This window comes from Brassica oleracea, chromosome C8, assembly GCF_000695525.1.
Source record: "Brassica oleracea var. oleracea cultivar TO1000 chromosome C8, BOL, whole genome shotgun sequence".
NCBI classification, from domain to species: domain Eukaryota; kingdom Viridiplantae; phylum Streptophyta; class Magnoliopsida; order Brassicales; family Brassicaceae; genus Brassica; species Brassica oleracea.
This window is the reverse complement of record NC_027755.1, coordinates 2856620-2872981: the sequence shown is the minus strand read 5'-3', so window position 1 is coordinate 2872981 and position 16362 is coordinate 2856620. Positions and strand designations below refer to the sequence as shown.

General features: G+C 36.6%; 3 protein-coding genes across 4 annotated transcripts; 1 reads left to right on the top strand and 2 right to left on the bottom strand.

The window, feature by feature from the left end:
- Positions 1–4063: 4063 nt before the first annotated feature.
- Positions 4064–5789, bottom strand: LOC106309617. 2 transcript variants are annotated; one of them, XR_001263604.1, is made up of 6 exons: positions 5620–5789; positions 5499–5532; positions 5099–5410; positions 4561–4901; positions 4161–4479; positions 4064–4112 (listed from the first exon to the last, which is right to left on the bottom strand). XR_001263604.1 is itself a non-coding variant. In XM_013746681.1 (5 exons), the coding sequence occupies exons 1-5, from the start codon at positions 5698–5700 to the stop codon at positions 4261–4263; spliced, it is 987 nt and encodes a 328-aa protein (XP_013602135.1). In that variant the 5' UTR covers positions 5701–5789; the 3' UTR covers positions 4123–4260. The 2 variants fall into 2 exon arrangements, 1 of the variants encoding a protein (XP_013602135.1); XM_013746681.1 differs by lacking the exon at positions 4064–4112 and having other exon boundaries at positions 4123–4479.
- A 2466-nt stretch (positions 5790–8255) lies between these two features.
- Positions 8256–9847, bottom strand: LOC106308459 (glutathione S-transferase T3-like). The gene is made up of 4 exons (XM_013745623.1): positions 9800–9847; positions 9615–9679; positions 8604–9129; positions 8256–8468 (listed from the first exon to the last, which is right to left on the bottom strand). Exons 1-4 carry the CDS (start codon positions 9845–9847, stop codon positions 8256–8258), a joined length of 852 nt encoding a protein of 283 aa, XP_013601077.1.
- Positions 9848–13364: 3517 nt separating this feature from the next.
- On the top strand, positions 13365–14768 carry LOC106308458. Its single transcript, XM_013745622.1, has 2 exons — positions 13365–14106; positions 14209–14768. The coding sequence occupies exons 1-2, from the start codon at positions 13365–13367 to the stop codon at positions 14766–14768; spliced, it is 1302 nt and encodes a 433-aa protein (XP_013601076.1).
- The last annotated feature ends 1594 nt before the right edge of the window (positions 14769–16362 follow it).

Genomic DNA, 16362 nt, shown 5'->3' with positions numbered 1-16362 from the left:
TCTAAAATGATCATTTATCATCTGCTCAGTACCTACACCATAATCTACATCCGTTCTAATTGGTTCTTCTAATCTAACCGCTGGCTGAGGTTCACTAGTACTACCATGTTCATAATCAGTTTCCCCATGATGATACCAAATTTTGTAACTTCGTGTAAACCCACTCAAATATAGATGAGTCCAAACATCCCACTCTTTAATAACCTTTCTATTTTTACAATTAGAGCAAAGACATCTTAACATACCTATTTTTGCTTCCGGTTGTCGGTGAACTAACCCCATGAATTCAGTTATACCTCGTTGGTATTCTTCCGTAAGCAATCTCGTGTTCGGATCCAAATGAGGTCGATCGATCCAAGAACGAAAATAATTTGAAGAAGACATATTTTTTATGAATCAAATTCGTGTGTAAATAGAGTAAGAGGGAGGATGAAGATATGGAGTGAATGAAGAGGAAGAGGACTGCTTGTATTTATAGTTTAAATCCTGCCGACAGACCGAGGAAATTCCGACGGAATTCCGACGCCAACGGCTAGTTCGTCGGAATTTCCTCGGAATTTTGTAAAATCCCCCAACGGCTCTCCAACGGCTATAATATTTCCTCGGAATTCATCGGTTTTTTCCGAGGAACACATTTTTCCTCGGAATATTCCGACGGATTGATATTTCCTCGGAATTCCGTCGGTATATTCCGAGGAAATTCCGAGGAAACCAAATTTTGTGTTTCCTCGGAATTTCCTCGGAAATTCCTCGGGATATTCCGAGGATTTTATTTTCCGTCGAAATGTCCGTCAGAATACCGCTGTTTTCTTGTAGTGAAATGACTTTCTAGGAATATGTTCATTAAGTCTATTTTTAAAAAAATCACATATGAATCAAGGCCGTGACTTCTGTTTTAATATATAAGATTATCAATGTTTTTTTTCACAAAAAAAATAATCAAATATGCGAACATAGATCTGTATCATGTGGGCGTGTGCGTATTATAGATAGGCATATGCGTGCAAGTGGATCAACAAGAAGTTTTATTTTTGATGATATACGTGAACGTATCTATTAGCGTTACCTGCCTGGCTGCCCACAGGATACGTCCATTTTATTAGTTAGATCTTCGCTGATTAATCCAATAATAATTCAAGCATATAATATATACTTAAAAAGAATCAGCCTAAATGCCGTATAATTAACCTAATTCCACATTACAGAATCATAGACGAAAACCATGAAATTTTATTTTCAAATATGTAGGTTCATCCGAGTTAGCTCGAGGTTCTAGTAAACAGAAAACAAAAGAATAATTAAGAAAGGAAGTTGTGTTAAAAAAAAAATTAAGAAAGGCAGTGTTTGTGTGTATGTCTGGCTTTGGTTGAGTTTCTAGTCACAGCCGTTGGGATTAGGCCTCCAACAAATTAGAGCTCAAATTTTTTTGAAGGAATGGGCAAAAAACACCGAACCCAAAAATGTGAACCGATCAGACCTGAAAATTGTATATCCAATCAGAACTGAATCCAATATAATATCTGAACTGATCATGTTTTACGGTATTTTGAGTTTTAGGTTTTACTCAAACTTGGCATGAATTCAAACATATATCCCAAAAATCCAAAAAAAAATTGGAAATCCATAAAAACTCATATCAAACTCATACCCAGTCATGAAGGACCCAAAATACTTAAAAAAAAAATCTTAGTAAGTATCTATAACATGAATAGTTAATTCAGTTTAATATATATCTTTATATTTGGTCAAATATTGAAATTTTAATGTTTTGACAATTACATTTGAATTTTAATTATGAATAGCTTTTCTTTTTAAGTTTCAACAATTTTATTTTATTTTTAAAGTTTAAATAATGTTTCTATAATCATAGAGTTGTTAGTTGTTAATTTTTATTTGCTTTTTTTTTGTTTAAATTAATTTTTATTTGCTTATATTTCTTTCCTCTTAACAATCACTTATTAATCATTCCACCAAACCTTTATTACTGAAAATTGTTTAAACTTTTAAGTTTGTGAATTAAAATGTGTATTTTGAGTCGTAATATTTGGATAACTGAACCCAAATTATAACCTAACCCGAAATAAACTAGTTCAATCGGATTTGCGATGTGTTACTATATCCAAAGCAAATTCAAGAAAATCAAAACCGAATTCGAACCAAACTGAACTTTATATATCCAAATGAGATTAAATTTTACGCTTACAAAAAATTGAAACCTTATTGAATCCCTGCTGAATCCAATTGGATACCCAAACGCCCATACCTAATGTTTCTTGTTTCTTGTTTCTTGTTTCTCAAGCAATCATTATGTCTTATGAAATCACACGACAAAAGTAGTAAAACCAGGGAAAATAGCAACAACACAGACAGAAACAAGAGGGAAATAAAGCCAGATTTTACGGATTATAAACAGTTTATTAAAAACTAAAGTTGTTCTATATCTAAGAGACTAGGACCAGTTGTCTTATTCTCGGTAAAAAAAGCAACAATTAGTAAGGATAGAAACATTTACCAAAATAACTAACATTAGTATGGAAAGAAACAACATTAAGCATCTGTAATAGTGTGTTTCTTAAAAATTAGCAATTACAAATCAATTTTATAAAAATTATTCATTTTTAAATATTTTTTGTAACACTAAAATCTTTTTATCATTAGACATTGGAAAGATACAAGATCGACTACAAAAACCGGCAAAACATGAAGAAATCCCTAGAAGCAAAAGTCCAAAAGAGGGAAACGTGACACTAATTAACAACAATAGATTTAGATTTAAAATACGAGATTGATACTCTAAAAGAAGACAGTGGCATTAAAACCGAGACTGATAAACCAAAAACTACTTGCAACCTTTCCCTAGAATCCGATAACACTGAACTAAAAACCAAAAGCTTGAGCATTTCCACCCCTGAAGAGATCAACATCGAGCCAAAGTAGAAACAATGGAAGGAATGATAACAAGGCTAATTCAACACCAACACCAGTAGCTACTACAAACCAAAACTTGCAGGACAAAGACCATCACTACACCTAAGATACAAGTACCAAGGAACTTAAAACGCCACTCGGAAAAAAAACAGAGAAGATCACTAGTTCTTACACGCGGACACTCGCTAGACAGCCAAGTGACCTACATAACAAAGCTGCTTACCTCCTTTCAAGAGAAGAACTGGAGATTGAGTTAACTGCTTCGTCAGAAACCAAACCTAAATCTGCAACAGACCAAGGAAAATTCTTGTAGATACCTCTACAGCGAACACCAATCGCAAAGGCGAACCCAAACAACGAAGCTAGGCAAAACGATAAGACCAAGGCAACAAGAAACTTGAAAGGAGCAGAAGTACCATGACTACACTGTAGAACCAACTCGACAAAGCCACTACACTGAACCAAACTAAAGCAAGAGAAGGGAATACATCCCACCGTCAATCACATAGATCCAGAACTTTGGTTTCAACATAGCAAAAAAAGATGACCACATCTAAACCCTTGAACCTCTCCAACAACCATAGCGCTTCAAACTACAACCTCGAATTGTACCACCAAAAACGAGAGATCTATGGACACCAACTAAACAAAAGAGGGCCTTCGATGTGAGACCGACTCCGATGCTAACGAAGCCATCGAAGATGGTGTCCAACAAGATTGACGGTGAAACCTTAATTTTTTAAATACTTAACCCGTTATTATATTAATAAATTATTATAATATATAATGGAAAACCTATTGAAATAATGGATTATTAGTTGGAATATGGGCTAAAGATGGCTGGCCTATATAGAAGAACATGAACGGATATCTGAAACATCCACCTCTAATTTGGGAGTGATATGTTTCTTCCGATAAAAAACGAAATGTTGATTATTTTTATTCCCGGTTTGACAAACGTTTACTATGCAGATCCTGGGTGTTCCATACTCTTTGTAAATCAGTCTTATTCAAAGCCATCACATAGTCAGACTTATGATCCAAGAAAAATATCATTCCTCTTAAAGATGGATTGATGATCTTGAAGTTGGACAGACCAATTTAATACATGAATCCGATGAGCAAAGAGTACGGATTGAGATGTCCAATTTTATCAAGATCTCATCAAGATTGAAGTTCAAAAGATGATTCTTATGACAGTTGCAGCCAATTTCATCCCTCGTGATCAAAATTGTCCTACACTGCAATTCCTGACTCGATACAACACGTTAATCCTCTGAAAGAAACACAGAAATCAAAGCTCAATGGCTTTCACTAAACACTACTATTGATTTAGTAGTTTTCAGCTACAGGTCTCGAAGGAAAAAGGCGCATTAGAAAAGTGATCAGCGACCAGAGACACAGAACAGCTAGAAACTGCAAAGTCACAACCAAACCAACAAGCGCAACTCCTCGCTCTGTAATCTCTACAGTAGTTGACGCATCTTTCATCATAAACATCAGCCTCTGAACAAAAGTGGCTGCTCTTGTCACCTGATACAGCCTATACACCTGCCATGGCATACAACCATAGTTACTCTTTAGAACAAGACCGAAATGGTCCAAAATCAGCATATAAGTTTGTTTGTTTACCTCAAAGACTATTGGAACAATGGGCCAACACGAAGAGCCGCGTCTTTCAAGCTGAGCCTCGAAACCTCGTTGAACCGCACATCCAACCAAGAAAGGAAGGACTGCAATCAAGGCATCCATCCCAAGAGCTGGCCAAGTCATGTATACAGCAAACACAGGGACTACAACTTTCAAACCCATCATCAGAAATGTGGACATGAGGTATCCTCTTAGTCCAGTGATTAAACCCCATCTCTTGGAGCTGAAGTCTAAGTAGGGCCTCTGCACTCGGTCAGTCACAGACAGGAATATCGCCAGACCAGCATAAAACGCCGTCTCAAAGCAGAAAGAAGTAACAATCTCTGCATCAAGAAGATATAATTTTTCACAAATCTGATTAAAAGAGTGGCTTGTGATTTGACAATTCAAGATCGAGAAGAAGATTTAGTTACTGCACATCAGGTTCTAATCCTAAATTCAAAACTATTATAGTCTACACTTGAAACATAACTATCAAGATACCTTCTACTCTAAGCAGTAGTGGGATATATCTAATTACCTGCAACGGTGTCGTTTTTAAAGGTAGCTTCAATGGCACCACTGAGAAAGAACTGCGGAAGAATCAGTGAGGATATCAAGACAGCAGGAGCCAAGACCCACAAGAGGGAACCTTTGTCTTCTTCTTGAAACGGAGCTGAGACAAGTTTACTTTCTTCAACCAGCTGGTGGGTTAGACCGTTGAAAGAAACCGAACCAGACTTTCCACGGAACAGCTCAGCTCGAGGAGCATTACTATCAGGTTGAGAAGAACATAGGACACGGCCTCGGTTCAAGTAAACTACACCTTGTGGTTTGCTCCAGACAAGGGTTTCTTGTAATGACAACAAAAAAAAAAAAGTATCAGTCTTTGGTAAATACAATTTGGGGTTTAAGAATTACCAAGAGGATTAGATACTTACGTCTGACATCAGATTTGGGAGATGTGGAAGAACCCTGGAGAAAATGAGAAGTTTTGGATAAGGTTTTTCGAAGAATCGAAACTGAATAAAGACGAGATTTTGATGGGTTGATTTCACTTACATGAGGGCGGGAGAGTGAAACTCGAGATGAAAGTTGAAGTCTTGGCGGAAGAAACCCTAACCAAATAGCTTTCGATTCCATTTTTTGAGCTCCGTTATTCTCCTTCTCAGCAGCTTAACCTTAAACCCAGAAACTCTACAACATTTACATTTCTTCACATTTTCTTTTATTCAGTTGTCACTTAAATCCGAATTCCTATTTTTAATGCCACAATTTATTTTACCATTAGATTTAATTAGATAATCAAATATAGTTACAATTTCAGTATTATGGATCTGCCTTAAGTGAATGAACCAATTTTATAAACAAATATATTCCCATTCAACATTTTTTTTTAGTTAGAGCATGATTATCCCAAAATCCTTAAGTGAGATCCTTAATGATTATTTAATAGTTTAAATATATTTAAATGGGGTTAAGAACTCTAGTTAAGAAACTCTCATTTTTAGCGGTCCAATAGGAGTTTCTTAATTAGGAGTTCTTAAAAAAATATATATTTTTTTTAAATAAATTTATTTATTAAATAAAACATATTAAAGATAACATTTAAAACATTGATATTAAAAAAAACATAAAAATAAAGATTAGTACAATAATCGAGAATAATTTGAAAGAAACATTGCGAACTCAGTTGTTGTCTTCATCACGTCCAAACTTATTCCATAAATGCTCAACTAAATCAGCTTTGAGCTGTTGATGCATTTGTCTATCGCGAATTCTAGTTCGAACACTCATCATATTGGCGATATTTGAATGGATATCTGTAGAATACGTGAGATCGACATGTGAAGTTCCGGTGTCTTCTCCTTGTTGGAACTCTGAAACATCAAAATGAGTGTATCCTTCTCGTTCGTTTTCTACTATCATATTATGGAGTACGATACATGCTCTCGTAATCCTTCCAATTTTGGCTTTATCCCAAAAAAGTGCTGGATTTTTAACAATGGCAAATCGAGCTTGCAGGACTCCAAAAGCACGCTCGACATCTTTTCGGACAGCTTCTTGATGTTGAGCAAACAACGTCGCTTTCGGACCTTGTGTTATTGAAATAGATTGGATAAAAGTTGCCAATTTCGGATAAATACCATCGGTGAGATAGTAAGCCAAATTATACTCTTTTCCATTGACATAGAAAGTAACTTGTGGAGCTTGACCTTTTATTATGTCATCAAAAACAGGTGAGCGATCAAGTACATTGATATCATTTAAGGTACCTGGAGGTCCAAAAAACGCATGTCATATCCATAAATCATACGAAGCAACCGCCTCTAACACTATTGTCGGTTTACCCGAGCCACGTGAATATTGACCTTTCCAAGCGGTGGGACAATTCTTTCACTCCCAATGCATACAATCGATGCTTCCTATTATCCCGGGAAAGCCACGTTGCTCACCAATATAAAGTAGACGTTGAAGATCAGCCGGTGTTGGTCTTCTCAGGTACTCATCGCCGAATAAATCTAATATTCCTTCCACAAAATGTTCCATAGTCGGAGGTATTCGTCAACAGCATCAGCCGCAGAACCATATGCCAAGACACGAATGGCTGCTGTGCACTTTTGCAGTGGAAAGAGACTTAGCCTTCCAAGAGCATCTCTCTTTTGTCGAAAGAATTCAACTTCATTGGAGAGGCGATTAACAATTCGCATGAACAATGGCTTGTTCATTTTAAATCGTCGTCGGAATAGATTTTCAGGATATGTTAGAGTTTCACTGAAATAATCTTTCCATAAACGTATATTGTCTTCTTCACGATTGCGTTCGATATGAACTCGTTTTTTCCTTCTTCTCCTTTCTTCTTCATCACCATAATTAATGGTTAAATTTTCGAAATATTGATCAAAATATTGATCAAAATATTGATCGAAATATTGATCAAAACTTTCATCATCGACTCCCTCAGAAGTGTTATGCGAAGAAGAAGCCATAGAATTGCTATTTTGATTCTTTTGTAGAATAAAAAAAAAAGAGAGAGATAATGAAGCTTCTGATCTTTCGTAGAAGAAAAAAAGAGAGAGAATGAGGCTTTGTGATCAAGGAGAAAGAGACGTGAGAAACGTGAGAAACAAACTTGTTTGAAGCGTGATTGTTTGAAGTAAAGAAGAAGGAGAAACTTGTTTGAAACTTGTATGAAACTTGATTGTTTAAAAGTAAAGAAGAAGGAGGAACTTGTTTGAAACTTGTATGAAACTTGTGACTTTGTTACATAAACGTGTTTGAAGCTATATAGACTTTACAAACTCGAGAGAGATACATCTTGTGACACAAACAGACAAATATACATACGGACATCACATGTGACACAAACAGACACACATAGTTCCATCTCGTGACTTCCATCTCGTCTGATCCATCTCCTGACTTCCAGCTCGTTCTTGGCTTCTCGTGATCATCTCCATTTCCTTGTTCCCCCTGCAAGTAGACACACCAAAACAAGCATTGAAGATATCATATTTCACATTAACTAAGCATTTCACATTGAACAAAGCATTGAAGATATCACATTAACTAACCGCATTTCACATAGGGTTCAACCATTACAAGAACATGAAACATAACATCGAACAGAAAATGAAACAGACCATGAAACAGACTCCAAAGATACGACTTTTTCAACATGACACAAGTACAAACATTTAACCCAACATCTCTGTAATTAGCTTATCCCTCAGTGCTTCCTCAAACTGAGACAAGGGCTCTTTCTTTGCAATGAGACTCTCCAGCAGACCCATCTTTTTAAGCCTCTCTTTAGCCGCCAAGTCTTTCTCTTTGAGAGACCACATTCCCTGGAATTCTGAGGCACTCAGTTGATCACCCATAGGTCTCTTACCACCTCCTCCTTTCGCTGCCTTCACACCAACAGGACATTTGGCAGGGTGATCACCATTCGTGGTTGCTTACGAGCTTGCCTCTTGCCCAACATCCTCGAACCTTCTCTTCTTAGCGCTTTATGATTGTCGTCCATCAAGCTTAGCAGTCGCAACGGATATCCATTTCTGGTCGTTTTTCAGCTCCTCCCAAGCATGGTGAAGATTAAACTTAATCTTATGATCGTTGTAAAAGATATGGTGTGCCATTTTAACCACATCACTCTCGCTCTGACCACTTGTTTTATGTCTTGTTGCAGCCTCGTAAGAGCCACAAAACTTGCAAACAAGATCGTTCATCATCTGCCACCTTTGCTTACACTGAATGGCCTCTCTCTGTTGACCTCTTTCCACCTTTGGACTTGCTGCATAGTAAGCCGCAATGCGTGACCACAAAGCACCTGCTTTCTGCTCATTCCCGACCACAAGGTCCTTACTTGTATTTAGCCATGCGCTGATGAGCACGAGATCATCAGACACTGACCATTTCTTTCTTTCTTTGCGTCCTCTAGGTGATTCTTCGCAGAAGCTTGAGGTTTCAGTACTGAAGACAGGGGGTTGTGTTGAAGAGAGCTCCACAACAGGTGGAAAACTCGCATAAGGACCCTGTGGACAGGGTTCAGGAAGAGCACTATCTTGTTGACTGTTCAACAGGTCAACAAAATTGGAGGACATACTATATGGATTCGTAGAATCCATATAGCCGAAATCTTCAGAGAATTGATAAAGTAGATTGTGGGTATTTTCAAATACGATAACAGAGAAGAAGAAGATCTTGCTAAGATGAAAAAAAAATGGAGAAGGCACCGACTTTAATAGAGTAGACGTTTAATTGCCTTTACTATTTGAGTTTAAACATGAGTAGACATTTATCTAAACAAGAGAAGAAGCAGATATGTGTCTTTTAATTGCCTTTACTACCTCTCACAGTCCTAATTTAAAATCAAACAACCATTCATCCCAAGCAGTCGCAAGCATTGATCACACGCATACTAACTAACCATAACCTAACTCTAACAAGCATTTATTAACATAACTCTAACAAGCACCATCCACACAAAAGCAATTCAGAACTTACAAGAAAATGATATGAAAATGTAGACATACCTCACTGAGAATCAAAAGTACTGGTTGCTTGACGATGATTCAGGAGGAGGAGCTTCAGTCGAGAGCTCAAAGGGTACGAGAAGTCCCTGCCATAGAGTTCAAACATCACAGTCACGTTCTATACCTTCACAAGTGATATGATAAAAGCTAAAATACAAAGCTATAATACAGAGCAGAAGCAGATAAGAACTAAATTTCGATCAAACACCAAGAGCATCACAGTCATGTTGCTTGGTTAAGAGTATCACAGCCATTTCGATCAAACACCAAGAGTTCAAACATCACAGTTATGTTGCTTGGTTATGAACTAGCTAAGCCTACAATTTCAATCAAACACCAAGAGCAGAAACATATAATATCCATTCAAGCTTAACTAAGCAGAAGCAGATAATATCCTAAAACTAAAATCCGGAATCGCCTACACTCCATCAAAAAACCTAATAGATCTGCCCTCTCAAATCATACAAATAATATCCACTCAACCTTAATTAAGCAGAAGCAGAGATGTTTCGATTATTGAATCGACCTTGGAAGGGGCTTACCTTAATGATATGGGTCTTCACCACCGCTGCGTTCACCACACACCTGAGAGAATCTTCAATTCAGAGGAGACGCGGTGAGGACCGAGAGAGTCGTCGGCAGTGGTGGGTTGCGATCGGTTTCTGACGGACAAGACGAAGCTCACCGACACAGTCGTCGTTTGTGGTGGTTTCGAGCGGTCTTCTAACGAAGAGCACGACAGACGCCGGAGGAGACGCCGGAGGAGAAGCCCTGAGGAGAGTGGTCGTCGATCGCCGTTTCGATCGCCGTTTCGATCGCATGCATCTTCGATGAATACGAAGAGGCCAAACAAAAGAGAGGAAGAAAGAAAAGAAAAAAATAAAACAAAAATTACAACCCTTCAAGTCTTGACACGTGGTATAAAACCACACTTAATAATCGATGCCAAAAACACCTTCTTTAGGATCGGTAATTGGTGATTTATTTTCTGATGAATTATTTAAATGGGTCATTTCCCTTAAAAACCCAGCAAGGACCCTGCGATAATGCTGGTCTTAGAATTAGAACTATTTTTTTAATTATTAAACTAATGATGTTCTATAACATGAACATAAATTGACGAACTACTATCTGCATTAGATATGAATCAAATATGGAGTGTTCCTCACAGTTAATACGATTTTGTATTTTTTCTTATAAAAATGATAATAAGCTTTAAATTTATTTAAATAATAACAATGTATACAACAACTTATTAATATTTTATTGTCCACATATTTCAAATATACAAGTACATGCAATTACCAAATATATGTTTTAAATTATTATATTTATGTTAATGTTTTATTTACATAACACAATAGTATTATTATGGTTATTAAATAAATATTTATACTAAATTATAAAATATTAAAATTATATATTTATTTTAAATTTGTACAATATTTTGAACCGTTTTGTCTACTTTTACTATTCAAACATATATTTTGAACCGCTTGATCCACTCTCAATCCACTCGATTTGCTTGATCCACTCTCGATCTGCTTGATATGTTTGATCTGCAATGCTTGATCAATTTTCTCATTTGGAGCCTAAATGTTTTTTCCCGACTACATTCATTAATATAAAAATTTCTGTTAATGAGAACACATTTCAATGAATTTTCTTATAAAACATGTATTGATGGGTCAAACCTAACCCAATTCAATCGAAAATTATGACTCATAATGGTAATTAATAGAGTAAGCGAGTGAAAAGAAGGTTGAAATCGGTGGAAAGAGAAAAGTGGAAATAAAAGTAAAATTTACTTTTAACAGTAGTGGAATAATATATTGATAAAAAAAAAGTGAAATGTATTTTTCACTTGACTAGACAAAAATAAAAAAAATGGACAGAATTTGTTTTTTACACCACATTATTTTCGCGCCAATGACGCTATACAGTCACAACCTATGTTTTAAGACATTATTGGCATATCAAATGCGAGATTAGTTAGCCTAAAATATTTTTAATTAGCAAAATTACAATATTGATTTAATTTAAATCATTTGTCTTTTTATTAGTTATCGAATGTTACATTTGAAAATGTTCAGATTTTTCTTTTGTAACTTATAAGGCTACTGAACTCTCATCAACATTTAACAATGTCCAATGAATTGAACAACTAAAATATATATTTGCTCCGGTTTCGCATATATTTTTCATATGTTTTACTTATTGTTTAATGTTTTTATTTAAAATTTTTAAATAATCAATACATAAAGTTACCAAAATCGAAATTGGTTCAAGTTAAAAGTCTAAAAATTTTCATATTTAACTAGAATTTTTTGCACTAGATTAAATTTTTATCTTTAGTTTTAGGAAAAATATATACTAATCATTTTACATTTATTTGATTATTTAATTTAATTTACTCAGAGTATATCAATTTATCAGAAATATATGTATACAAATTACTAACCATAAATTGATTATGCTATGTAGGTTTACCCGGACAAATATGGTGATCACCAACCAAGATTGTTAACTTATTTGACGGTGTTGTTTTATGCTCCCTATTGATTATGATCTTATAACACCAGCTAGACGAAAACAATTAGTATGACTACTATATTTACTATTATTGTTATTATGAACTAGTGCAGTGTTATTTAGACTGCAATAGTACTATAATGTTTTAGTAGAAACTTAATATATACTCCCTCCGTTTTTTAATATAAGACGTTTTAGAGATATTTTTATGTTCCAAATTATACGACGTTTTCGGTTTTCTATGTAAAATTTATTAACATTTAATATTATATGACCAATGATAATATACATTCTATTTTATTATTGGTTGATTTGTGGTTAGGTAAATAATTAATGATGTTTTTGTTTTCAAAATATAAAAAATTAATGATTTTCTTAATCTATGTGCACAATTCTAAAACGACTTATATTGTATACATTACAAGATAATATGCATTTCAGATGATATGCCACATCAAGATATATATAAAAACTTCAATTAGGCTAGATTTGTACTATAAATCTATGACTGAGTAAAGAAATGTATGGTATATATATTACACATGCAAGTTAGGTGAAAAGATATAAACATTCAGTTTTAACATGAGCACTATGGACAAAATATTTGGTAATAAAGAGACAAAAATATTGACGAATGGAAATTTACCTTTTTACAGTATGTTTTTACTGAAGTCAAATTTGTCAAACAAGGATATAAACTAACTGAAGTAAGTTTCAAAAGTAACAACTAATAAAATTTATTTGTTGTTGAGTCTTTGTAAATTTTATGCAGAGAGATGTGTATCTAACCAGTGGATGTTACAGAGCCCATTGTAACTGGTTTGTACATGTCAATAGACATATCGCTTTAGGAGGTGCAATCACCCGGTCAATTGTTTTGTTTTGGAAATCTAAGCAGCACCATCGCTCTGGAGGCTGCGATCACTGTTGGGATAAACTTGGAATAGCTTGGTGATAAAGCTACATATATATAAATAGGAAAGTCTATGATGATTAGGAGTTATCTTGTTTTCCTATATTGAATGTGTTTAGGACTTTATATTTATATATATAGAGATGTCAAGCTTGTGACATAACATATGAGTTTTGGTGATTTGTGATCTTGTGAGTTAAATTGATTAATAAGAGAAGGACTTCTTATTAACTTGTGATTCTTATTAACTTAGTGATTCCACACTTGGTATCAGAGCATTCTATAAAAACTTGATCATCGTCTGAAGCAACTACAAAACATCGATCATGAGTGACGAAAAAGATGAGGTCGGGACACCGACCAAGGAAACCGGACCTTCCTCCATAAAACTTCCAATGCTGAATGCTTCAAACTACACGGTCTGGGCTATGAGAATGAAGATCGCACTCAAGGTTAACAAAGTTTGGGAAACCATTGACCCCGGGAACAAACACGAAGAGAAAAATAACATGACAATAGCTTTGTTGTTTCAATCAATTCCCGAGGCTTTGATACTACAGGTTGGTGACCTTGATACGGCAAAATCAGTTTGGGACGCCATTAAAGCTCGACATGTGGGAGCTGAACGTGTGAAAGAAGCGAGACTACAAACCTTGATAGCGGAGTTTGATAGACTCAAGATGAAAGATTCAGATACAATTGATACCTTCTCCGGAAAGCTATCCAAAATCTCTTCGAAGTCTTCATCGCTAGGAGAAATCATCGAGGAACCAAAACTCGTGAAGAAGTTTCTGAAGAGTTTGCCAAGAAAGAAATATATTCATATTGTGGCATGTCTTGAACAGGTACTTGACTTAAACACCACAAGCTTTGAAGATATTGTCGGTAGGCTAAAAGCATATGAAGAGAGGATATGTGAAGAAGAAGAAGAGCAGCATGGTGATGATCAAGATAAGCTAATGTATACTAGCTCAAACATGGAGTCTCAGCAAGAGAATTATGGCGGTAATAGAGGCAGAGGACGCGGAGGACGATCCGGCTGGAGAGGAAGAGGTCGAGGAAGATATGGTAACTTCCATGCTTAGCGAGAAGCATACAGACAAGGTCAGACCCGAGATATATCACATATAACCTGTTTTGAGTGTGATAAGCTCGGACACTATGCACAAGACTGTCCAGATAAGTTGCTTAAACTCCAAGAAACAGTGGAGAAGAAAGATGAAGACACTCAGGATGCCGATGAACTAATGATGCATGAATTGGTTTATCTTAATGAGCAAAAGGTAAAACCGAGTATCTTTGCTTCTGAACAAGATACAACGAACATCTGGTACCTCGACAACGGAGCAAGTAATCATATGCGCGCAAACCGTATGTTCTTCTCAACACTCGATGAGAGAATTACCGGAAAAGTCCGTTTTGGTGATGATTCTCGAATTGACATCAAAGGAAGAGGCAACATTCGGTTCATATTTGATGGTGGTGAGAAAAAGATACTAAAAAATGTCTATTATATACCGGGACTTCGAAGCAATATAATCAGCTTGGGACAAGCTATAGAGGCTGGATGCGAAGTGAGAATGAAGGACAAGGAGCTGTACCTTCTCGACCGTTTTGGACACCCAATGGTAAAGACCACACGCTCTCCGAACCGACCATACAAAGTCATTCTTGCAGCCAATACAGTTCAAGTTCTTCAATTCTCTGAAGCTGCAGAGTCATACAAATAGCATGCACGTCTCAGCCATGTTAATATAAATACAATGAAGTTGATGATCAGTAAAGAACTCGTGACTGGCATACCTCGTCTCGACTTCAAAACGGAGACATGTGTGTCTTGCTTGCGCGGGAAGCAAGCTCGATCACCTTTTCCAAAAGCGACGCTGCACCGAGCTACTCACCCTCTCGAACTAGTTTATGGCGATCTTTGCGGGCCAATCACACCCATCGCACCAGCACATAAACGATATGTGTTTGTCCTTATTGATGACTTCTCGCGATATATGTGGATAATACTACTAAAGGAGAAGAGCGAAGCTTTCGACAAGTTCAAATACTTTAAGAACGTTACGGAACTCGAGACTGGAGCTACAATAAAGACATTCAGAACAGATAGGGGTGGTGAATTCGGTTCACACGAGTTCAATCTCTATTGCAATGAGAATGGAATCACTCGACAGTTAACGACTCCATACTCTCCACAACAGAATGGCGTCGTTGAACGACGAAACCAAACGTTACTTGATATGACACGGAGCATATTAAAGCATATGGATGTACCAAGTTGGCTGTGAGGCGAAGCAACGAGGCACGCTACCTATCTGATCAACCGGATTGCCACAAGGTCTCTAGCTGGAGGAACCCCATATGAAGCCTTACGCAACAAGAAACCAAACCTAAGACACTTGAGAGTTTTTGGCTGCGTATGTCATGTTAGAACCGAGACTGCGGGGAGGAGGAAACTTGACGATCGATCGCGGGTTCTTGTCCATCAAGGAACAGAGCCCGGGTCTAAAGCTTACCGTTTACTCGATCCGACAAGCAAGAGAATTGTAGTAAGTCGAGATGTTGTATTTGAAGAAGATAAAAGATGGATTTGGAGCTCTAGCAAGACAAATAGTGGATCTAGCGACAGCTTCACCATTGATATACGAAGCTTTGAGAATGATGAAGCAAACACCGGACCTCAAGGCATAGGAGATGATACAGAAACGGTTGAAGTTGGTGATAGCGAACAAGAGGCAGAAGAAGAGCTTAGTGACGATGAAGAAGGACAAACTCAATTGAGAAGATCATCAAAAGTTATTTCAAAGCCGGCGTATCTCGATGACTACGTCCTCCTCGCAGAAGCAGAGGGAGACAGGTTGTTAATGATTCTAAACGATGAGCCTTGGGATTACAATGAAGCAAAGGAACATAAGGTTTGGGTAGACGCGTGCAAAGATGAGATTTATTCTATTGAAAAGAATAATACTTGGATGCTTGTTGATCTTCCTTTAGGTGTGAAACCAATCGGTTTGAAGTGGGTTTTTAAGATAAAGAGGAACACAGATGGAAGTATCAGCAAATTCAAGGCACGGTTGGTCGCAAAGGGTTATGTACAAAGACGCGGAGTTGATTATAACGAAGTCTTTGCTCCGGTTGCTCGTATTGAGACCATTCGACTTGTTATAGCAATAGCAGCCTCAAACGGTTGGGAGATATACCATCTTGACGTCAAGACCGCATTCCTCCAGGGTGAGTTGAAAGAAGACGTATATGTCACGCAGCCTGAAGGGTTTATGGTCGCAGGAAAGGAATGCAAGGTATATAAGCTTAAGAAGG

Bases quoted from the DNA above. Each gene is read 5' to 3' on its own strand.
- LOC106308459 (XM_013745623.1), bottom strand. From the start codon at position 9,847: ATGGCTGTGATACTCTTAACCAAGCAACATGACTGTGATGCTCTTGGT. The intron at 9,680-9,799 runs GTTTGATCGAAA...ACTCTATGGCAG, and splicing joins ATGACTGTGATGCTCTTGGT to GGACTTCTCGTACCCTTTGA. The intron at 9,130-9,614 runs GTACTTTTGATT...CCTGTTGAACAG, and splicing joins GAATCATCGTCAAGCAACCA to TCAACAAGATAGTGCTCTTC.
- LOC106309617 (XM_013746681.1), bottom strand. From the start codon at position 5,700: ATGGAATCGAAAGCTATTTGGTTAGGGTTTCTTCCGCCAAGACTTCAA. The intron at 5,533-5,619 runs GTAAGTGAAATC...CATTTTCTCCAG, and splicing joins TTTCACTCTCCCGCCCTCAT to GGTTCTTCCACATCTCCCAA. The intron at 4,902-5,098 runs GTAATTAGATAT...TTCTTGATGCAG, and splicing joins TAAAAACGACACCGTTGCAG to AGATTGTTACTTCTTTCTGC.
- LOC106308458 (XM_013745622.1), top strand. From the start codon at position 13,365: ATGAGTGACGAAAAAGATGAGGTCGGGACACCGACCAAGGAAACCGGA. The intron at 14,107-14,208 runs GTAACTTCCATG...ACTATGCACAAG, and splicing joins AAGAGGTCGAGGAAGATATG to ACTGTCCAGATAAGTTGCTT.